The 25,217-nt window shown below is 40.0% G+C and overlaps 1 protein-coding gene across 2 annotated transcripts in view; it reads right to left on the reverse strand.

The window, feature by feature from the left end:
* Nucleotides 1-25,217, reverse strand: part of LOC122799654 (asialoglycoprotein receptor 2-like) — a 308,957-nt gene that overhangs the window by 172,808 nt on the left and 110,932 nt on the right. For both annotated transcript variants that reach the window (XM_044068857.1, XM_044068858.1), the window contains one exon: nucleotides 9,333-9,452. In XM_044068857.1, coding sequence (XP_043924792.1) covers nucleotides 9,333-9,452 — 120 coding nt within the window. The remainder of the gene's footprint in view (nucleotides 1-9,332; nucleotides 9,453-25,217) is intronic.

A 25,217-nucleotide genomic window follows, 5' to 3' on the forward strand; every position in this document is an offset into this window, starting at 1 on the left:
ATAGCTATGTGTTTTAACATATTTTGTATATATTCAAAGCCATTTGCTTTTATCTTGAATTAGCTATACACCAATAGTATTGTCTTTTATTGTTATGCATTTGATACCATGTTCCTATAGGTGCATTACTGTTATATAAGCAATTTTGAAAGTATGAGTTGATATTAAGTCTGATGAAGCGTCCTGAGAGACGTGAAAGCGCTTACTACTTTTAATAAAAGAATGTTTTTTTAGCATCTTTCCAGGGATTTATTACTGCCTCTCAATTGGTTTGCTTTGATTGTCGTGGTGTATCTACCTCTTATTTGGTCTGTCTTTAAAACGCATAATTCAAAAATGTAATACTAGCTATCTGCATAGAGTTCTACTTTTTAAAACAGGTTTTAGTGGAAGTTTCTCATTTAAACCCTTGCCAATGTCAGCTCTAAGTCTAATTATCCATCTTGGTTCTGCAATCTCTGTTTTATTTCACAAATCTCCACCTCATTCATTCGATTCTACCTGTTCTAGCACCATAAATCTAAACACGTGTGTATTATCAAAAATTGATACGTTTCGATAGCGCATTATTAACACTCCCTGTTCTAATGTCATATAGATGTCTATCTCCTCATGAAAATTAACCTCCTCTGCATTTAACGCGGATGCAGGTTTTTCCGTTGTTTCCAATAAAGTTGAACAAAACAATGGAATTAAACAACATAGCGTCTTGGAATCAATCCAGCAGCTGTTGCCAACTAGAAAGGAAGCCAGAACACGATCCTCAGAACAGAAGGAGCCTGAAGAAAATGTGGCAGCGGAAAGACACTCGCTGATAAGGAATATTTCCTCGAGAAAACTGACTGAGAGTGAAAGCATTCTTCTTGAACGGGGACTCGGTTTTATACCTGCAAGGCCATCTGAGGTAACAGATCTAGTTTTGGATCTAAAAATGTTTCTTAGAAGCATTATGCTTAGAATGACTTTCAAAGATAATGGATAATTGGCAGACCGGTTTTTAAGAAACCAAGTATGTTTTTACCTGTTATTCATCCTGTACTTGAAACTTTTAGTAGAATGTGTGAAAATGAATTTCATGACATTGCACATAAAAATGTGAATTTACATAGGTTCATAGATTAGAACTAAGCTAACTGCCCTTGCGAGCCATTTTAAGCCTAGCCAATTATCCCTTGTGAGACTCAAACCCTGCACCTTGTGTTTGTAAGGCAAACACCTTAACAATTAGGCCACCCTCCCACCACATTGTAGCAATGGGAATGTAGAAATAGACATGAATACAACAGGGGATTACATGTGAACTGAGGTAAGAATATTAAAAGGAACAAAATATTTAAGAATTTGAATAGGGCTGAGAGCAATGCTTGAAAAGAATTATGTAATGATGATACCATTGCGATTAGGTCAGCTGAGAAAGGAGGCCTGATATTGGTTATAGACCATGAATTTTATTATGATGCTATGAATAAAATGTTGAGTGATAGCAATGTATACAGGAAGATGCACTTAGTGGAAGTTAAAAAGGATGATATCCAGTGTACACAGTGCTTTATATGATTGTTACTGGGAAGGGACATTAGTTTGGACTTATGCAATTATCTCATAGTGGAGCATCCCCTAATTCCAGTTATACAGGGATTACCAATTGTGCAAGATGGTAATGATGCATGGTGGATTATGTCTGTGACTGCACAAGATGGTAATGATGCATAGTGGGTTATCTCTGTGACTGTGAGAGATATTAATGATGCATGGTGGGTTATCTCTGTGACTGCACAAGATGTTAATGATGTATGGTGGGTTATCTCTGTGACTGCACAAGATGTTAATGATGCATGGTGGGTTATGACTGTGACTGTGTGAGATGTTAACGATGCATGGTGGATTATGTCTGTGACTGCACAAGATGTTAATGATGCGTGGTGGGTTATGTCTGTGACTGCACAAGATGTTAATGATGCATGGTGGGTTATGTCTGTGACTGTGAGAGATATTAATGATGCGTGGTGGGTTATCTCTGTGACTGCACAAGATGTTAATGATGTATGGTGGGTTATCTCTGTGACTGCACAAGATGTTAATGATGCATGGTGGGTTATGACTGTGACTGTGTGAGATGTTAATGATGCATGGTGGATTATGTCTGTGACTGCACAAGATGTTGATGCGTGGTGGGTTATGACTGTGTGAGATGTTAATGATGCATGGTGGGTTATGTCTGTGTCTGTGTGAGATGTTAATGATGCATGGTGGGTTATGTCTGTGACTGCACAAGATGTTAATGATGCATGGTGGGTTATGATTGTGTCTGTGTGAGATGTTAATGATGCATGGTGGGTTATCTCTGTGACTGCACGAGATGGTAATGATGCATGGTGAGTTATGTCTGTGACGGTGCTGTTAATGATTCATGGTGGTTTATCTCTGTGACTGTGCGATATGTTAATGAGGCATTCTGAGAAAGATGCATATGCTAATTAGCCATATGCTGTCCCCTTGAACTGGCTGTGGTAAGGTATTTGTGTAGTCCAGTGATTCAGAGAATTGCTTGTATGCAGGTAAAATAGCACAGCCACTCCTGACTGCTCATGGTAATGTAAATGATCAAAAGGCCATGTTCATCCATCACGATAGAGATAAGTGTTGGGGAGTTTAGTAATCAAGTTGTGACTTAATCAAGAAGAGTGGTATGTTTTTTATCATTTGTATATGCTCCTATTACCTGGAAAGATAGAGTAGGGTTTTACCATGGAATGCCAATTCCTAAAGCTGATGCTTCAACAGAAGGGAAAAATGTCTGAAAACCAAGAGGGTGAAAAGCTCCTTTCCTCTTTGTTTTTTTTTTTTTGCAGGGGGAAAGCCCCCTGTACCCCCAGTGTGTGTGTGTGCATGTGTGAGCAAACGACCGGATCCATAATAACCAAACACACTTTAACGAAAGTGCTTTTATCGCAAAAGCGCTTTCATTAAAGCATGTTACAAAAAAAAAATAAAACACTACATTTACATTTTAGCTGTGCCCCCCACACCCCCCTACTTTAATATTCTCCCTCCAAGACCGCACTACAGTGGGGAAAAGAGAAATTTCCCTTACCAGCACCATAGTACAGCCTCGGCAGCAGGCATACTTATGCAAAAGAGCTTCTTCGGTGAAAAGCACTTTCGCATAAGTATGCCCGGCCATTTGGATTTCGGTCATTTGCTCACTCAAGCAAACGTCCTAGATCCCTCTGTGTATATATATATATATATATATATATATATATATATATATATATATATATGTATATACACACACACACACACACACACACACACACACACACACACACGCACACACATACGTGTGTATATATATATATATATATATATATATATATATCTATATATAAAATATCAGCTCTGAGGTCACACCAACTCAAAGAAGGGAAAAAATCTCCCTAAAAAGTGAATTATTACCAGTCCACACTTAGAAATCACACCAGTAATGATTTCCTGTAGAGGAAAGCATTTGGCCTTATGCTGTCTGACTTCTTTCTCTGTGAGCTAATGAAGCTCAAAGAATGTATCCTCGAGATTGTGTAGGGAAGCCAAAGAGAAGAACTGCTTTACTTGTTAATACCATATCTTCCAGTTAATATGCAAATTATTTTAATAGGTGATTTGAATTCTCACCTAAGAAACAATGAAAGGAAAAACTGCTAGTGATATAAACCTTATAAGAAAAGTGATTAGCAGTTGCAGTCTTACAACAAGTTCTAGTGTTGGATGTACATCTATTAACAGAAATAGATTATTTTGTGTATTCAAGTAATATTCATTTTCTTAATTAAAAAAATTGAATTGCAAATTACAGATTGCGCTGCACTTCTTTATGAAACTGATGTAGATTTCAGCTGTATTAAAGAAGAAACAGGTATTAAAAATGGAGTGGATGGATCTTTGAAACTAAAGAATGCAGGGAATATGCAAGAAAAACTTTTATGGAAGTAACATTATATCATGGTCCCCTTTTATAATCCATTGACCTCATAGTGGCTTATGTATAAAATAAAATATAAATGAGCCTTTTGTAATGTTGAGAATTATTATGGCAAGGAAAGGAGAACAAGTATATGCATTTATATAATCAGCATTTAGATTTATTACAGGGGAAAGAATATTCTGATTTTTAGAGTTACTGGAAAACTTCTAGTCTCATTAAATCAAGAATAGATAAATACCTTATTATACAGACCAAACTATATTTCTAAGGGGAGGTTGGCATAATGGTTAAGGTATTTATCTTTCAGACACGTGATGCAGGGTTTGATTCTCACATAGGGTAATTGGCTAAGCTTAAAATGGCCCACAAGGGCAGTTACCCTAATACCAATCTATAAAATATTAGACTTCCTCATTTTTAGTAAATTAGTAAAAAAATGTAGCAACTCACTTAACAAAATTAAAAAGTAGGGATGGCTTTCTTGTTACTTCCCAAAAATGTTTAATGGCTTCAGTGGAGAATTTAATAGGAAGTACAAATATCACTTGTTATGTTACAGATAAGCAGAACATTTGCCATTTGATGGAAAGAGAGAGAGAAATATTGGACCAGCAGATTACAACGGGAGAATTTAAGAAAATATTATCTAGTGTTAATAGTGATTCTTCACCTGGTCCAGATGGTATTTCTTATACCTTTTACAGGTAAATGGACTTAAAACAACAGGAGAGATTTATCATTTTAAATAAATGGCTAAATGACAATCCTATAGCAGAGAAAATTTGTGAAGTTGTTAAATTTTTTTAAAGATATGTGTAAGAGTACTTTTAATCTATTTCATTTAGTATATTCGCTGTCTCTTCAAAACTGGTGCTAGCATGATTGTTAGCTTGAATAAAAAGCTGCAAAAATAATATAAAATATAAAATAAAATGCTGAAAATAGTAAGTGTGCTGGCAAACATATATAGCTTAATTAGATATTGGCATCCATGTATAAAGGAGTATGTTATTCAGACACAGAGTTTGTAAAAATAGCCGCACAGATGGTGGTTGGAAAGAGATGTAACATCAAGCAAGATAAAGCAGGAACACCGATTTTTCAGATAATGCCGGAACACCGAGTTTTCAGATAATGCTGGAACACCGAGTTTTCAGATAATGCCGGAACATTGAGTTTCAGATAATGCAAGACTGAGTTTTCCAGGAACATGGGGCTTCGGAAAACCAAGGACAATCATAAATTAAAAGAAAGAAAGGAAGACTGTTATACATCAGACTTTGGAAAAATCATCAGATTCAGTATAAATATGAGCGTGTATAAACAAGCTTTGGAAATTTGCCATAGAGAGCTGACAGTATTCATGTTACATGCTTGTAGATCCAAAAGCAGAATTGTAACAGTAAACTTTGCTAACTGAAGCAGTTTGTCTCAGTGTAGTCATTATACTTAGTACAATACAGTAGTAAAGTAGTTGGTCACAGTAAATAGTTAAGTACTGTGGTATGCATGTATACAAACGCAAGTAAGAACAAGACACCAACAGAAGGCATGCATATAATTTTTCATTATGGAAGATATTTTAAATTGGTGACCATTAACTGTTAATAGTATAAATTATCAACTTCTTTTGTAAGAGGGAGATGGCAACAGTTGACACGATGCCCCAACCTCATGTAGAAAAATGGGAGAAGGGGGTTATGACTGATGATAAACTTCTTATTAAAATCCTTCAATGCAGATTAAGGAGAATATTGACTAAAATGTTTATGACTCGGGCATATGGTGTTAAAAAGCCCATTAAAGATAATGTGAGCATTACTGAAAGAAACAATTGATGACATACAAAGACAAAACTAATACAATACTATTAACCTATGATATCCAAGACAAATATTATACACTTGCACGTGATACTTTATGGCAAATTCTTGATAGTTAAGAGGTTAGTACTAAAATTAGGAATGTTATGCAAAATATATGCAATAAGTCCTGGAAACAGCAAATAGTAAATAAGTGGATTGGTGAAAAGATTCTAGTTAAGAGAGGGTTTCAACAAATATACCTGCTAAGTAATTCATTGATTGGTTTATTTGTTTTTTATTAGTGAATAATGTACTGCAAAGTACATGGCAGTGAGTCTGAAAATTATTAAGGGCATATATGTACCTTTACGTTTTGTGGACGATCGAAGTTTAATTCTGAAATCACACTATTAGATATATTTTGCTTGTATGGATTTAGAGTATTTATGAAATTAGGGTGGCTTATTTTTAAGTGAAAACTTAACTTTTTTGCAAAGACTTTTTTGGTTCAGTGAGACTAACCCCTTAACAAAATCAAATACTTCGGCTTTAAGAAGAAAGACTGACAGAATAGTATGTTCAGCAATTTTACATAATAGCAAATGCTGTTCAAAGTCTGTATCTCTGTATTTTCTGGGTGTTGAATGTTTGAGTTCTTAGCTTCTAATGTTTTTTGACTTACAAAATGCCAGATTAGTAGTACAAAATGATAAAGCCTTGACTGCAACACAGTTTGCCCAAGGTCAGGCAATGATACCAGGGCTGGACAAGATTGTGGAGGGAGTTGGAATTGTGCGGCTGCTGCCAAGCCACTTACGCTAGGGAAAAGAAGTGAGAGGAGAGCTCATAACAAGAACATGCCCTAGCAAATGCATATAGGCTGACCAAGGAAACCAAATTAAAAATTAAGCTTAGAAACCAAGCATGGGACAAGTGGAGAACCATGAAAGCACCCCTAGACCGCATTAAATTTCAGCAGCTCAGAAACTCTACTAAAACAGACATCACCCAGGATAAAAAGAACTATTTCTGTCACCTCCAGGATAAACACCAGAATAACCCAAAAAAGTTCTGGGCAGGTTGCAATAACCTCCTTCATTCTGGGAAATCCTCTACCCCTACCCCTGAGAAACTTATTGGTAAAGATCCTGTAGAAGTAGCTAATACGTTTAACTCTTTTTTCACTGAGACCATCCAGTCACTAGCCAGTCAGTTACCGTCTTCTTCCTCCTCTATTACTAGTGCTATTGGCAAATTTCCACCCGCCTTTAACCTTCAACCAATATCCACCTCCTATATTAGAACCCTATTGAAGAAACTTAAACCATCCACCCTATCGGCCTATCGACTCCCAGCCGAATACCTACAAATAGCATCAGATGTTATAGCCTACCCCATCTCAATCTTAATTAACAGAACTATAACAGAGGGCACAATCCCATCTCTTTGGAAAATATCTTACGTTATCCCTCTTCATAAGGGTGGCTCCTCCATGGAAACTTCTAACTATAGACCGATAGCAATACTGTCACCAATAGCAAAAATAATGGAAAGATGTGCTCACAAACAACTCCTACACTATCTCACCCTAAACAATCTTTTGTCCAAAACTCAACATGGTTTTCGCCCCCATCATAGTACAACCACTGCCCTCCTTTCCTTTGTCGACTCAGTCAACAGCAACCGCAACAACAAACTAATTACTTCTGCTCTATTTCTGGATTTGTCAAAAGCCTTTGACATGGTCAATCATCGACTGTTACTCCATACCCTCGAAAACCTTCACCTTGATAACTTGGCCCTAAACTGGTTTAATGCTTACCTCTCTGGTAGACAACAAGCAGTTCAGTGGCAAAGCAAGCTATCTCACTTGCTACCTAACACAATAGGAGTTCCCCAAGGATCTATACTTGGTCCCCTTCTTTTCTCCGTATTCATAAACGATCTCCATTCAGTCATCCCTAAAGCCACCTGCATTCAATACGCAGATGACTCTACGCTGATCTGCTCTGATCTTTCTCTTTATAACCTCCAGAAAGTCACCCAACACTGCTTTACTGCAGTGGAAAAATGGTTCACCGAACGGAAACTTATCCTAAACCCAATGAAAACTAAGCTACTACTAATTCACTCCACCTTAGCCACTTCTTTAGGACAACACCCTCCACTCCCTAATAATATGGCCTTCCACGTTCAGTCCACTAACGGGACCATCATTGAGCCTGTCACCAATACCAAACTACTAGGTGTCACTATTGACCACAAGCTCAAATTTGACATGCACATCAGTCAAACTATAAAGACAGTAAACAAGAAACTTGATTCCATGTATAGAATTAAGAACTTTCTTACTCCCATTACCAAACTAACCATTGCACGCACTCACCTTCTCTCCACCCTATTATACGCCTCTCCGGTACTTTCCTTCCTCAAAAAAACTGAGCTCAACAAACTCTCTGTAGCTTATAACCATATCACCAAATTTGTAACAGGAGAGCCTTACCGTACTCACCACTGCCTCAATCTAAGAAAACTAGGCTGGTTAGAACTCCCCAATCTTCTCAAGCTTAACCAACTTATTGAAGCATTTACAATTATCAAGGAACCAGATAAAACCCCCTCACTGTACAAACTTTTGACCCCCTATTCCAATCTAAATAGCCTTCATTCTTCAAATAGTGTCCTGGTACAAACAACGAAATCTAACAATTCGGGTGGCGATGCTCTTTTTGCCAGTTCCATTGGAAAACTATGGAATTCCCTTCCAAATAACCTAAGACTAGCTACCTCTCTCAGCTAATTAAAAACTAATCTCAAATTATTCTTTAACGCTCATTGGCTATGCCCTTGCACTAAACCGTACTAATTCTTTAGTTCCCCGTTCTCCCTCATGCCATTCCCTAATGGTCTCTCTCTTCTCATATTTCTCTAGATCCTACAATTTCTATCTCCTCCTGTACATTGTCTTTAATTAATCCATATTTTTGTTAATTGCATTTCATCGAATTAGTTAATTTATTTGTATGTCTAATTTGTTTCTCTGAATATTTTTTCTACCAAAAATTTATTTCTGTATGTAAATCAATGTGTTGTATGCTTATTGTGGAGCTTTTCTCCCCGGGCCTCTGCTGAAAATGGATATGTATCCAGTTGGACTAGCCTGGTAAACAAATGTAAAATAAATAAAAATAAATAAAAATATAGGATCACAGAGGATTAGGGCTGCACGGCACTCTGCAGACATTGCAGGTATGCAGATGGAAGCATGTATATGTGGGCTCATGGGAAAAGCACCATAAGCCACAGTGTACTGTAGCTTAAACTTATATAGGGAAGTGACTGGATCCTAAATAAAAAATGTCTCACCACTAAACCTGTTTATCTCCTAGCTGTCAGCCTGCACTACCTGGCGCCGTAGTGCAGGGGAGCAAATGGCCAACTGGGAACCAAGAGGGTTTGATAGGCATGCTAAATATGACAAAAAAAAAAAACCTCAGCTGGAAAGCTGCAGTAGGTTAATGCCCTCCAACTGTTGTACTTACATTTAGATGTTACCATTGCAATCAGCACCAGAAGAAGAACAGCACAGACAGCCAGAAGGACACACTGCAGAACTCTGAGCAATGTTTCACAGCACGTTCGTGGTCTGAAGAAGTGAGAATCTGTAATATTCATGAAACAAGGATTAGCTTATAGAATTTAAAGATTTCATACCAATACATGCAAACTGTTAACACCACAGTGACTATGCGTGAATTATTGATTGCAGGAAATAATTGTTTCACACATTTTGCATGATTCTTGCTAACTGCAGGTGTAAATCTCTCTCATTAAAAATGAGTATTATCTCAGCTGTGTATTGCAACACTAAATCATTAGAAAATGTGAGTCTGAAGCACTGGCACAGATGCCCCCTTGATTACCCAAGGCTCTAACAATACAGATGACATCCGTTACCCATTACCCTAACACCAAAGATGGCCTACATTACCCATACTCAAACACCATAGATGAACCCCATTACCCATGAATCTAACACAATAGATGACCCCCATTATCCATGACTCTAACACCAGAGATGACTCCCATTACCCATGACTTTAACACCATAGATGACCCCTATTACACATGACATTAACACCACAGATGAAGGCATTACCGATTTTCCTGCTAATAGAGTTCATTATATCTTGCATGTTCTACTTTATTACAATCACATTCTGTCCTGCAGGACAGATGAATGCTATCACGGTTTATTAAATTTCATTACAAATATACAATCAGAATCTCTTCCTGAAATCTATCTATATCATTGCTGCTAAATGTCTACCAGATTATTACTTACCACATCTGTTCCAGATACTGCTATCCTTTCCCCCTGCCTAGAAATGTTGACCAACGAGACGGGTCATTACAAATTCTCATCTTTCTGCTAGCAAGTTCGCAGATTCCACTCAGAGGGTGCCATTACCTTATACCTGCCAAGAAGCATTAGTTTCGTAAACTTCTTACTAAATGACAGGGCTGTAATCAAATGTATGAAAACTGTATTTCCCAAATTCATACTTGAGTAGTCTCAGCCTAAACCCCCTACCAGTACGTTATTGCCCCTTCTTTATTGTTACTGTACTGGAAGTGGAATTTGACATTTACCAGGTTCTTATAAAATAAAAATAAAAATAATTACCTTATCAAATCTAGCAGATGGTCACAGAAATTGATTGAAACATGGTAGTCATTAACCCTAGTCTTTGTGAACCAGTCAGACAAAAGTTCGGCCTTGTTTTCATTCTCTCACACTTGACAGGACTTTAGCAACTGTATCACTCTTTGCAGTTCCAACATTTACCAGTCTGTTCAAGTAATTCGCATTTACCCCCTCAACCAGCCCTTCCTGGGGTCAGTGTCAGATCTCCGTGGTATAATGAAAGTATGGAACGCACCACGGTAAGAATGCACACCTGTTGTTTGCATTCTCATTCTGAATAAGAAGCTGAATATACTCTAGTCTAATGGTGTGCTCTATGATCCCTACATGGTTTAGCAGAAAGATTCACCTGCATTAATATGCCAGCATCCCCAATGTGTTAGCTCCTAATATTTTGCACACATCAATTTTCACAAGTATTGCTGTCTGTGCTCTCTTTGTTTCAGTGGGGGATTTTTCAAGTGGTATAAAATTCAGATGATGTATGCTTGGATTATCAAATAACTGACTATAAGGAGATTAATCAATTTTATAGGCACTTTTATATGAACCTGTCCCTGCAGCATGTTCTGTTGATTTCAGTAATGAGGTTGAGGTCTCTGGAGCATGTGGTGTGGAGGGATTGGGATTTCTTTAGATGTAGCATTTCTAACAGAGCTGGGTCAGACATGGCTTTGTAAGTCAAGCAGAGATTGTCTCTTAGTAGACAATATGAGACAGAGAATAGCTGGAGTTTTTTGAGTCTGTCCATGTAGGGCATGTGTTTAAGCCTAGGATCCTCTTCGTGAGGTACTTTTGTGGCCTCTTTAGCTGTTGCAGCTGTCTAGTGAGGTACATGCCAAATGGGGCATTATACTCTATGATTGGTCTAATGAGGGACGAGTAGAGAGAAATGATGACCTCTTTCTTCCTGGATGCAAAACCCTTGGTAATGAGATGTGCCTGATAGAAGGACTTTCTGACCACAGTGGCAATGTGGTGGCCGAGTTGCTGTCAACCTTTTTCCCCCAGATCTCTTATAACACCTTCAGTATTCAGTGGGTTCACATCGATGTGGTAATTAGTGGGAACTGAGTTTTTCCCAAAGGTGATGACGATGCATTTTTTGGCATTAAGCTTAAGGCCATGGTTTTGACAATGGTCATTGGTCTCAGTGAGGCCTTCCTGTAGGATGTCTGCATCACTTACGGAGTTAATAATGGCTCCCAGCATGCAGTTGTCTGTGAATTTGGTCATCCAGACTCTCTCCATGTTGGCCTATACTTCTGAGAAGTAGTTGCCAAACAGGAGAATAAACAGGATCGATCCCTATGGGACTTCACTTGTGATTGGTCTGCAGTCTGACTTGTAGTCCGCTACTTTCACACTGTGTGTTTTATCTTTGAGCCAATTTGCAACCCATCTAACGATATAGGGGTTGATGCCTAGTTTGGTGAGTTTATCAATAATTCCTAAGTGAGGAATGGTATCAAAGGCCTTGGCCAGATTGAGGTAGGCTGTATGAACTGCCTTGCCTTCATCCACCGCTCTGGAGACTAACTCAAAGAAGTCAACCAGGTTGAGCAGGCATGATCTTTCTTTCACAAAACCAAATTGCGTGGGATCTAGAGTTTGGAGATTCCCTATACCTTGGTTAATTAGGCCCATGATGATGTGCTCCATAGCCTTACATATCAGACTCATCAGGCTAATGGGGCTAATTTCCAGGGTCTGTAGTCGCTCCTCCTTTATGGAGAGGGATGACTGTAGCAGTGTGCCATTCGGTAGGAACAAAGGCTGAGGTGAGGCTGTGAGTGAACAGAGTTCACAGATGTGGTGCCAATTCATTTTGTAATTCATGTAGAACACAGCCAGAGATATTTCTGGGTCCCATGGAAGCTGTATTCTTGGCCTTAGACAATGCAGCTTTAACCTGTGCTGCAGTAATGCAGGTTGCCTGGCATTCTTCCAGAATTGAGATTGGTCCTTTAGGGGGAGAGAGGGGTAAAGTTGGCACTGAATCTGTCGACCAGTATGTTGGCAATATCTGTTGGCTCAGTATAGGAGGTACCATTGTGCAGTAACTCAGAGCAAATTTGGGTATTGCCATGGAGATTCTTGATATAACTAAAGAAAGATCACACCAACAGCACTACTAGATAGGAGACAAGGGTACTAGCTGCTAGTACAATGGTCTAGGGAATTACTAAAGGGGCGGTGAATACCACACAACGTGGCTGGGCTAATATATGCCTTCGGGCAGATATCCCGGTACCAACCTATAAACCTATGAACCTATAAAGCTTTGTGGTTGTTTTTAGTGTCTGCCACAATTCTGCCTTCATAGCTGGCTTTGCAGGCTTTGATGAGGGATCTCAACTTTTTGTTGAGGCTAATCAGGGAAATTTTTTCAGTCTTGGGACTTCACCTTTTTCTGCAACATTTTCTTCTTCTGTTGTAGAATTTATTAATGGTAGGGGATCACCAGACTGGATTCCTTTTTTTTTGGAGGAGAGCATCTTGGTTCTGTTGGGTATGGCTAGTTTCATGCATTTATGTATGTGTTCATACAGTGCATTGATGTATGATTTGGCAGTCATGCATCTATTTTCCATTGACATGGATGCCATGAAGGTAGCCACCTCTCTTTTAGGAGTCCAAAGTCAGCTTTGGAGAACTTTTCCGTGGTGGATACCTTTGCGAGGGGTGTAGGTGAGATGTGGATTTCCATGGTGATTAGTTTGTGGTCAGATCTAACCAGGGAGGAATTGACTACTGGTGTAGAGCAATGGTTGCCCATGTTAGTAATAACCAGGTCAGGAATGTTCCTTCCTCTAGTGGGGGTAAGAATGAGCTGGTCCAGGGCATTGGAATTGATGAATTCCAGGAAGCGTTGGGCCAGTGCATTGGTGCTTGAGTAGTTTTCCCAGTTGATGAAGGTGTAGTTGAAGTCTCCTTGCATGAGAATGTTGGGTTGGATCTTGATAGATTCCAGGGTGCTTAGAAAGGTGGCGTGAGAGTCTTGGGACATGATTGAGGACCTATAGCAGGCTATGACCTGGATCACAGTCTTACCCAATGTTAGTTGTACCTGAAGTATCTCAGATGCGTTATGCTGGGCTACTAGTCTGGGGGTGTGCATATCCTTTATGAATAGGGAGACACCACCACCTTTGGAGCTTCGGTCCATGTTTCGGGGCTGAAAGGTGTGGAATGAGTTATAGCCTGGTAGCACAGGGTTGCTTTGTGCCACTTTAAACCAGGTCTCCGTTACAGCACAAATGTCAATGTTCTCCATTTTGAGGAGTGCTTCGAGCGAGTCCATCTTGAGATTTAGACTTTTAGCACTGATCAGCATGACCCTCAGATTGCATTTATTTATAGCTGTTACAGTGGTAATTTGGTCTTTAGAACACCACCTAAAAAAGGCACTATAGGGATGGTAAGAGCCTTAGCCAGTACCCGGAAACCCTGGGGTGGCAGATGCAGGCCATCTCTGGCAAAGCATCGAGGTCTGTCAGTCTTGTCATCCCAGGCAGACAGATACTGGATCCCCTTAGAATGACACCAGAAACTTAGCCAATTGTTGAAGTCAATCATTTTTTGTTCGTACTGTGGTATCATTCTGGGCGATGGTAGGATGCTGCTCAGGGCTAGGGTCATACCCACCTAGGCTACATAATCCAAGAGCTCCGCCATGTCTCTTTTCATGTAGTCCAGGGAGGTGCACCTCAGGTCATTCAAAACCACATGGACAATGACAAAGACATACTTGTACTTGTTGTGCAGTGACCTGGGTGCATGTTATGTGTCAGATTCTGACAGATGATAGACAGCTGACTGTTACCTTCTCCTTATTCAACCTAGTGAGTGGGACATCCATGTGCCTCACTATTGAGTCACCTATGATTAGTGTATTGGGCAAGGTGTTTAGCCTTAGGGGCTTAGGTTGAGGGGCACACTGTGGAGGTGAGCTATGTGCCCTGTGGTTTGTGCTGTGTTGTGTTGGTCGAGTGCATTTCTGTCTTGGAGGTCTCTGCTGATTCATATTTCACATGTAGCTAAAATCCACAAATTTGAAGAGAAGGCAGAAAATTTGTTCATTGATAAAATCTGTCATCTTACTTAGACCCACACCCTTTTTATTCTTTCCTCCGTTTCTGGATATCTGCCCCCCAACTCTGTCCTTACAGTGCTAGCAGGCTTTTAGACATTCGTATCAGAAATGAAACTGTAAGCATAACAGGTGGTTCTTAATGAAGCTGAGACAGCTATACTTGAAGACATTGGCATTAATGTTTGAGATCTGCATTTACAATATGATAGGAAGCCAGGCCTCTTACGGCCTTAATATATGGCTGTCACCTCCGAAGTAAACTGTAAAGTGAACAAGCAAACTGGCAACCATTACCTTGATGCCTCGGTCAGAGACCAGGGTCACATTTAGATAGTTATTGCCTGTATTTAGGCTGTCATCTTGTCTACAGGTTACACTGTGCCGCATGTAAGGCTGGCTGTTAATAAAATCTGCTGGAACCAAAAAAAAAATGTCTGGACTCCATTTTCATGGTGTAGCCTTATAAGTGAAAGTTGTTGTTTTATTGCCTGGAAGGATGTGATGAAAGAGAATGTTCAAGCTTAATTCAGCACAAAAATACAACTTCTCACAACTGCCACAGTGGCTTTCTAGAAATAAATTGTACTGGTTTTCAGACTGCAGCCACACTGGATAGGAAAGGTTATGGGATACATTTAGCTCACATTTCTGCACAAAGGGTCAATGTGTAGAGCCTGCCTAAATATTTTTACTTGCTCATGATGAAGAGTATGACTTTGGTGTCATTATGTAGAAATTCAGCCAGCATTTTGCACATAGGTAAAATGTTATACATGGTAGATCATGTTTCTATGATGAGTACAAGCAACTTGATGCTTTTGTGGGATATTTATGACATTTCTGAATACTGCAGTGTCAGTGATTCGTGGACAGAGCAGATTTGTAAAATAATTGTTTCTGTTGCTGCAGACAGTGGCATTTCCCAAAAGCTACATCTCAATCCAGAATTAACATTAGTATTCAGACTCCCAGCATGGTATTGTAACTAAAAAGAACAGTAACTATCCTCTCTCCTTATGGTTAACAGTTTGACCCCTAAAATTAGAAATTTTGTGATATCAGAAACATAAGTAGTTGGACTTGCTGACATACCCAAGGAAAGCAAAAAAGTTAAAAACAGCTTACTGTCAAAGGGCATCACTGTTATTGTGAAGAAACTGTCTCAAGACCACGTGGCAAGTGAAGGGAAGAGTGAATCAGAAGTGGCATTAGAACATTCTGGGTTCTCTGCAGCATCTCTGGTCTTGCATTCAAAGCTGGGTGGCCTTACTCATTCCATCCAATGGAGATCTGGACATTTGCAATGTAACTTCCAATGGTTGCATACTGAGCTCTTTAGCAAAATCATGTTACATCCTCCAAGTTTAAACAAATATTCATATCTCTGAAACCATATGGGGTTGATAAAGAAGTACACACAATAAAATGTTCGGCACAAATTAATCTTTACTCTGGAAGTAATCATTAGCTTCTAGGTTTCAGATTGTGTTTTATAAGTCACAACAAACACAGAAAATATTAATTTTGTAACATTTTGTAAGTAACTAGTAGCCCCCTAAGTTATATACATACTGTTAGCGCCATTTTGTTCATCTAGCTGTGATGTTTCTTACAAGGCTGTACAATTCTGTCATTGCCACTTGGTAGTTGAGGAGTTTAGAGAAATATGAAACTTATTACAATATTGAGTAGTACATAAACAAAATGTTATATTTATTTAACTCCGCTAGACAGACCCCAAGTATCAGTGCAGTTGTATGCATTGCACATTGTGTAAGTTTTAAGATAAAATATTTCAATGGCTTGTATGTAGCAGGGCTTTGTAATTATTCATGCAAATATGAAGGTGCTATATTAGATGCCTACAATTGTCAGTAGGATGTAAAAAGTGAAACTCTGGCAGGTGTCACTAAGGTTTAATTAAAAGAGAAAGAAGCTGATGCATTGATAGAGGAGTATAACTCTAGTGAGATGCTTCAGATAAGCATTTAAATCACACCATGCAAAACAGGAGGTCAGCATTAAAGTACTAGATCTGGGGTGCCCAATAAGTGGCTCAAGGGCCACGATCCAGCCCACTAAGCACACTGGCACTCAGCATGCTCAGATGAAAGACAGAACTGGCTCAAGTATAACATTAAAATTATTAATTAAACATGGTCCAGTGCACAATAATTGTCTTTTGTCACTTTAAATCTGAATTAAGGATTTCCTAGGTAGTCAAACATCAGTTTGGGCATGTGAAGATATGTGAAGGCTGCCAGCCTAGCTTTTTGTAAATATGAATATAATCCACAGGTTTGTCCTTTTAAATGTAAGAAAACTGTGTTAAATGTTGAACTTCAAAAATGTAACCACAGTGCACTCTGCTGGAAGAAAGCTGGTAAGTCAAGCATTGTATGACTGTTTGATCTCAAAGCTCGGAGACATAATGTTTGTACTGAGGAATTCCTTCTATAGTTTTGAGACCAGAGTTAATTGCTAGATTTTACATATGTAATGTCTTTTATTGCTGTAGTTTCTTGGCCATGTGCAAGATCAAAGAAATGTTAAATCTCTGAGTTCTGTCAGCCTGGGAACCAGAAAAGAATGATAATCTAAAATGAGTCAGCAGTGATGTATTATTTTTAAGACTTTCTCAGAGAGAGAGAGAATCAGAGAATTTTGCATTTGTCTTCAGAACTAACCATTCACCTGCACTTGCTTTGATCTGTCTGTATGTAAGTAGGATCTTAGACTTTAGTGTTTCTCTTAAGAAATAGATAGAAAATAGTAAGTTTAGACTAGTTGTTTTCTATATTTATGTCAGACTATTCTACAGTATTATTCTAAACATTTTCCTGTGATCTCTGAACTCTTGACTATCACTGTGTTGAATTGAGAAGATTTGTCTTGTGTTTTTATTATTTATTATTAAATATTTGTAAACCTTTCAACTGTGGCTGTTTTGTGTAGAGACAATTTAAGCTCTAGAGTACATTGCATATATATAGTGATACTGTACAATACCACTCCAAATAAGCCTTGCTGTTTGGCACACTTACTAATTAGATAATAATATTGCACAGTAATAATTAGACACCCTTTGGTAAGGGCCTTTTTAGTAGCTGATAAGAGTAGTTAGTGGCAGTGATTACTATCTTATAGCCTGGCAGGAGGGGGCATAGCTGGAGAACCCATGCCAGCCTTCCCCAGTAGTGTCTTCTGTGTGTTTGTATATAAACCAAATCTCAAAGTGTGTGTGTGTGTGTGTGTGTCAGCTACTTGAGCAGGGACACAAAGTACTGGTTGGACAGAGAGGGCACTGGAGGTTTTGGCTTGACTACACGGCTGAGATATGTACTCTATAGCTGTGCCAGTGGGGAGTCTTATTGGGGATCTGGAGAGAAAGAGAGAAACCAGCCTCAGACTAACTGTGATCTCTGTGTACTCTTAAGGTAAATTGTACTTTACTGTGTGTGTATTTGTTATCCTTCCCAATGTGGACAACCCTCACTGGTGTTAGTGGTGAGGATTGAGGCTCCTTGATTACTGGGCCAGTGCATGGGCATCACCGTTCACATGCACATTCAGGAAGTTATGGCACAAGGTATATCCTGGAGGTCTTCCCATTCCAGTGTTGGCATTATTTGGAATTTATAGATTTGTTCAGTTTCAGCAAATATGTTATGTATGTGTGTGTGTGCATCTGTGTGCCCGTGTCAATATGTGCACATGTGTATGTTTGTGTCTTTATTCTCAGCTGTTCTTGACTTGCCCAATATTTTTGTTTTATTCACTGTAGAATTTGTGGTTTGTTTGAAAACAGTTGAGGATTTCAGTGACTAAATAATGACAGGCATGATAGTTTCACTCTTGATATCCCTTAGAAAAATGCATTCAAATGCAAAATATGCTACTCTAGCAATATTCTATGTATGTAACAGCAATATTTTGAGAATTTGTCCCTCCTGTTGTTTTTGGTGCGTTTATGTGTCTGCCTGTGTGTTTGATTCTTATTTCTCAACTGTCCCTGATTTTACCTCATATTTTTGGTGTCTTCACAGTTGGATTTGCAGTTTTCTGGGAACTTGTTGAGGATTTCAGTCATTAAATAAATGCAGATGATTCTGCATTTATTGCAAGAGGTATATCCTGGAGGTCTTCCCATGCAATCTCTGTGCATTTATTTGTGCTCAGTATCTGAGCTGCTTTGCTAGCTGTGATCTACCTGCAATAATCTGGACGTACATGCTGATTTAAGCGCACTTTTGTATACACTTGCCTTGTTTCAGTGATAGTACTGCATTTTATTTATGTGTTTCACTGTATATTAATTGAATATTGTGGTCTCTCTGTCTCTCTGCAGTTAGCTTGCTAGAAGTGTAAACCACCTAATTTCATTGGGGGTTACATCACTTCTTTGAAGTTCTGTGTTTAACTGTTAGCCTTAGGGGGTTCTCTTTGCCACATAATAGTGTTAGTCCCATCTCTGCATTTATTTGTGCTGAATATCTGAGCTGCTTGGCTAGCTGTGATCTGCAATCATCTGGACATACAAGCTGATCTAAGTACCCTTTTGTTTGCACTTGCCTTATTTCAGTGATAGTGCTGCATTTTATGTATTTGTTTTATTGAATATTAATTGAATATTGTGGTCTCTCTGCAGTTGGTGGCTTTGGAATTGCCTGCCCCTGCTGTAAATTTGTGTTTGGACACTCCTCCTGGACCCATCCCATTTGCTCACTCAACTGAGTACAGTGAGATCATTTGGGAAGGACTACTCCCTTGCTTATTTGATTTCAGACAGTGCTACCAGTCCCATCTCATCAGCTCTGTCTATTGTGCACAGAGAGAGCATTTGTGAAGGACAGCCCCCATAGTCTCTTAATCTTGCTCTGTTTCCTCCCTCTCTACTATAAAAAATATTTATACTTTATTCAGCTGCTCTTACTGTAACTGCCTTCTACCTTCTTTATTACATTAGTTTGCTGTTCTGTGTGCTCTTAAGTGTTCAAGTGCTCTTATTCTGTATGTATTACTGCTTGTTAGTAGCCTGATTAAATTTGTCTGCTATTCTAAGTGTTTTAGTTTTGGTTTTAGCACTTGTGCTTCAGGCCAGTTATTTTATATTAAGGGTTTTTGTGGACAAACTCTTATCAAACCCTGCTCTCCATAAGTACACCAGGTATTCAGAACACCATGTCTAGACAATTGCCATCAGCTTCCGCTGCCAGCATGGTCGACATGGGCATACTGAGATAGTGTAGCAAGTGGCTCATTTTCACTGACAGCCCTCTTCTCATAGCACATAATTCTTCTACTTGCGAGAGATGCATCTACATCAGTAACCTGGAATCCATGCTATCTCATGCCACAGTCAGTACTCCTGACAAAGAGGAGATTGCTACCACAAACACCACACCACCCACATCACATAGCCAAGCGCAACACACACCCACCTATGCAGAGGTCCTCGATAAAAACTTACCTATATAGCAGAGACCTCCAAAACACACTCACAAACATTCCACACACAACAATCACATCACACACAGTAATCAACACACCAGTGTCTCACAAACACAGCCCATTAGGCATAACAATAAACCAATGAAGCTCATAAGGCATAACAATAAAGCAAACATACTAGTCATTGGTGACTCAATAGTGCAACACATTGATGTCCCCCTCACCAGGCTCAGCAAAGAGCAGGTTATGGTCAGCTGCTCGCCAGGCGCTAGAATCCGCCACATCACGCATGCACTTAAGTCTCTCCACAACAGGTACAAGTATGACTCTGTCATTGTCCATGTTAGTGTGACTGACATGAGATGTACCTCCCTGGACTATATGAAGAGAGACATGACTGAGTTCTCAGAGTGTGTGTCTTAGGCAGGTATGACCCTAGCCCTAACCAGCATCGTACCTTCACCAAGAATGATACCACAATACCAACAAAAAATGATTGACTTCAAAAACTGTCTTAGTTTCTGATGTCTTTCCAAGGGGATTCAGTATCTGTCTGCCTGGGATGACATGGTTGACAGGCCTCGATGCTTTGCCAGAGATGGCTTCCACCTGTCACCCCTGGAGTTCCGGATCTTGGCCAAGGTTCTTGCCTCCCCATTGTTCCTTTTTTAGGCTATGTCCCAAAGACAAATCTTCCAACACAAAAGATCTGTCAAAAAGCAAACTGAAGGTCATGCTGCTTAACGCTAGAAGACTTAATCTGAAAATACACTCACTGGAGGCTCTTCTCACACTGGAAGATGCCAATATCTGTGCAGTCACAGAAACCTGGTTCATGACTACAGAGAGCATCCCTGCCTTACCAGGCTGTACCTCATTTTACACATTCCCACCTCAAAATGAAGTCAGGAAGACTAAGGATGGTGGAGTCTCTGTCTTCATTAAGGATGGACACATCCCCAGACTGTTTTGCCAGCATGATGCACTGGAATTACTCCAGGTGCAACTGACAGTTGCCAAGACACCCATCCAAGTTATAGCCTGCTATAGACCCCCCTCCATAACTCAGAACACCCACTCCTCCTACCTGGAACAACTCAACTCAATCAAGGTATCTCCTAACACCCTGGACCTTGGTGACTTCAATTACACCACCATAGACTGGATAAACTATTCCTGCACTAATGCACTAACCCAATGATTCCTTGACTTCATTTCTAATGCACTAGACCAGCTGGTCTCATCCCCCACAAGGGGAGGTAACATACTGGCCTTGGTTCTTGTCAACATGGGCAACTGCTGCACCACTCCCATAGTACGTTCTTCCCTGGTGAGATCAGATCATCGGTCTGTCTCATTCGAAGTTTCTATCCCATCCAACCCTTCCCCAGCCATAAAAATGCTAATAAACTTCTCAAAACTTGACTACAACCTACTAAGGGAGGATATCAGCAGCTTCACACCACCACCACCCCTCAGAGGATGCAGACTGTAAAGGCTGCCAGCCTAGCTAGATAGAATTTTGTAGATAATTCTATGTTAATGTAAATATTAATATAATCCACAGGCTTGTTTTGCAAATGTAAAGAAAACTAAATGTAAGAAAACTGTGTTATATGCTGAACTTCAAAAATTTAACCATAGTGCACCCTGCTGGAAGAAAGCTGTTAAGTAAAGAATTACAACTGTGTTTGATCTCAAGCTCAAAGACAGGATGTCTGGGCTAGGAAATTCTTTCTATTGTTATTAAGACAGACACAATTGCTAGATTTTACATGTAAAAGTGTCTTGTATTGCTGTGGCCTCCTGCCCAGGTGCAGTTTTCATAGAAATGTAAATTTTGTGTTTCTGTTAGCCTGGGAACTAAAGGAGAAGTGATAAAAATGATGTAATGTGAAATGACTCAGCATTACTGGGTGTTACCAATTTAAGATTTTCTCAGAGAGAAAGATCGAGCATTTTGGATTTTGTCTGAAGCTGACAACAACTCACCAGCACGTTGCCTTGTAAGTGAAGTTATTTAAGACATAGTTTCTCTCAGAGTTAGATTTTAGAAATAGAATTTAGCCAGATTAGTCTAGCTGTTTTCTATATTTATGTCAGACTATCCTACAATATTGTTTTAAAGTTCCTGTGATTTCTGAACTCTTGATTAACACTGTGTTGAACTGATGAGATTTGTCTTGTGCTTTTATTATTTATTATTAAATATTTGTAAACCTTTCAATGGTGGCTGTTTTGTGTAGAGATAATTTAAGCTCTTAGAGTACATTGCATGTATTTGATGATACTGTACAAGCCACTCCAATAGTCTTGCTGTTCGTCACACTTACTATTTGGATAACAGGAATATTACACAGTGAAACTGGTCACACTTTGGGAAGGGCCTTATAGTAGCTGATAATAATGGTTGGTGGCAGTCAGTACTACCTTACAGTCTGTGCAGAAAGGGGGCATAGCTGGAGAACCTGTGCCAGCCTTTCACAGGAGTGTCTGTGTGTTTGTATCTAAATCAAATCTTAAAGTGTGTGTGTGTGTGTGTGTGTGTGTGTGTGTGTGTGTGTGTGTGTGTGTGTGTGTGTGTGTGTGTGTGTGTCAGCTACTTGGGCAGGGACACGAAACACTGGTTGGACAGAGAGGGTGCTGGAGGTTTTAGCTTGACTACTAGGCTGAGATCTGGACCCTATAGCTGTGTCAGTGGGAAGTCTCATTGGGGATCTGGGGACAAAGGAAGAAACCATCCCCAGACTGACTGTGATCTCTGTGTGCTCATAAGGGAAATTTTACTTTATTGTGCGTGTACTTGTTATCCCCACAATGTGCACACCCCTCACTAGTGCTAGTGGTGAGGATTGAGGCTCCTTGATTACTGGGCAAGTGCATGGGCGTCACACAGACAACTCTGCTGAACAGTACGCCAGTGCAGTATACAAGCACCTGTACAACTGCATGGACTCACCCATACCCAATGGAACTAAAACCTGCTCCTCAAGGAAACACAAACCTGTCTGATGGACATCCTCTATCAACAGGCTTTACAACAAAAGGAAGAATGTGTTGTCCAAGGGTAAAAAGGAACAAATTCCAAATCAGAAAAAACTCCCTCCTCCGCCTCAACAAGCAAATTAGATCACTAGTGAAAACCTCCAAAGCCAATTATGAGTTGAAACTAGCCTCCGAAACAAAGGAAAACCACAAGTCCTTCAGTTACATTAGGAACCTCCATGCCAAAGCAATTAGTACTTAATGGTACCACTTACATTGATCCTGCTGACTCAGCCAACCTGACAGTTGATAGGTTCATCACAAACTTCACCCCCTTATCACCCCCCAAAGACCCAGTCAACATCCCGATACTTGTCCCACACCTCACATCTCTGTAGATCAAGTGTTAAAGGCCCTATCCAAGACAAAGAACACAGCTTCCATGGGATCTGATAGTATCTCAGGCCATATTCTGCACCATCTCCAGCAAGAACTAGCTTCACCATTGAGCACCCTATTCAACCACAGCCTAATTAGAGGCTTCATTCCGGCAGAGTGGAGAACCACCATTGTCATCCCCTTGCACAAAGGAGATGCCACTACTGACCCAGGAAACTATCACCCCATTAGCTTGACAAGTCTGATCTGTAAAGCCATGGAGCATATTATTATGGATCTCATAAACAAGGACATAAGCAATCTCCATTGCTATCTCTTCAGTGACAGAGACCTGGTTCAAGGCTCCAGAGAGTACCCCTGCATTACCAGGCTATAATTCATACCACACCTTTCGGCCACCTAACCTGGACCGAAACACTAAAGGCGGAGGCGTGTCCATATTCATTAAGGATATCCACACCTCCAGGCTAGTTGCTCAGCATAATGCATCCGAGATTATCCAAGTGCAACTAACTCTGGGCAAGACCGCAATCCAAATTGTAGCTTGCTACAGATCCCACACCATGCCCCAGGATTCCCACTCCTCATTTCTTAATACACTGGAAAATATTAGGGTACAACCTAACACCCTAATAATGGGTGATTTCAACTACCCTACCATTAACTGGGAAAACTACTCATGTACCAACTCTTGTGCTCAACGTTTTTTGGAATTCATAAATTCCAATGCCATGGATCAACTTATCCACACCCCCACCAGGGGCAGCAATATCCTAGACCTGGTTATTACCAACATGGGCAACCGGTGCTCCACACCAGAGGCCAATTTCTTGTTGGTCAGATCCGACCATAAGCTAATCACCCTAGACATCTACATCCCTCCCCCAACCCCCCATTAGGGAAACCACAGTAAAAACTTTCTCCAAAGCCAACTTCACGCTTCTTAAGACAGAAGTGGCCAACTTCACGACACCCATGCTGACGGACAATAGAGGTATGACTGCTGAATCCTAAACAAATGCAATTTATAAGCACTTACATGAGTGCATGGATCGTGCAATCCCTAACAGAACCAAGATGCTATCCTCCAAAAAAAGGAAGCCAATCTGGTGGTCCCCTGCCATAAACAAACTCTACAACAGAAGAAAGAAACTGTTGCAAAAAAGAGTAAAATCCCATGATTGGAGAAACTCCCTGGTCAGCTTCAGTAAGAAGCTGAGATCCCTCATAAAATCCTCCAAAGCTAGTTATGAAAACAAAATCGCCACTGACTCTAAAGACAACCACAAAGCATTCTATAGCTATGTCAAGAATATCAATGGCAACACTCAGACCTGCTCTGAGTTACAGTACAATAGCACTAAATATACAGAACCAACAGATATTGCCAACATCCTGGCAGATAGGTTCAGTGCTAACTTTACCCCTCTGTCATCCCCTAAAGGGCCCATCTCTATACCAGAAGAATGCAAAGTTCCTGTAATCACGGCTGCACAGGTAAAAAACACACTATCCAAAGCAAAGAACACAGCATCCATGGGACCTGACGACATCCCAGGCTGTGTTCTACATGAACTACAGAAAGAACTGGCACCCCACCTAAGTACCATGTTCACTCATAGCCTCACCTCAGGCTATGTGCCCACTGAATGGCGCACAGCGACAGTTATCCCACTCCACAAAGGGGGAGCCACCACAGACCCCAGAAACTACCGCCCCATTAGCCTAATGAGCCTGGTCTGCAAGGCTATGGAGCGTATCATCATGGAACTTATAAACAATGACATT

The sequence above is a fragment of the Protopterus annectens genome, chromosome 4.part0 (assembly GCF_019279795.1).
Source record: "Protopterus annectens isolate FY-2018-M chromosome 4.part0, PAN1.0, whole genome shotgun sequence".
Taxonomy (NCBI): Eukaryota; Metazoa; Chordata; order Ceratodontiformes; family Protopteridae; genus Protopterus; species Protopterus annectens.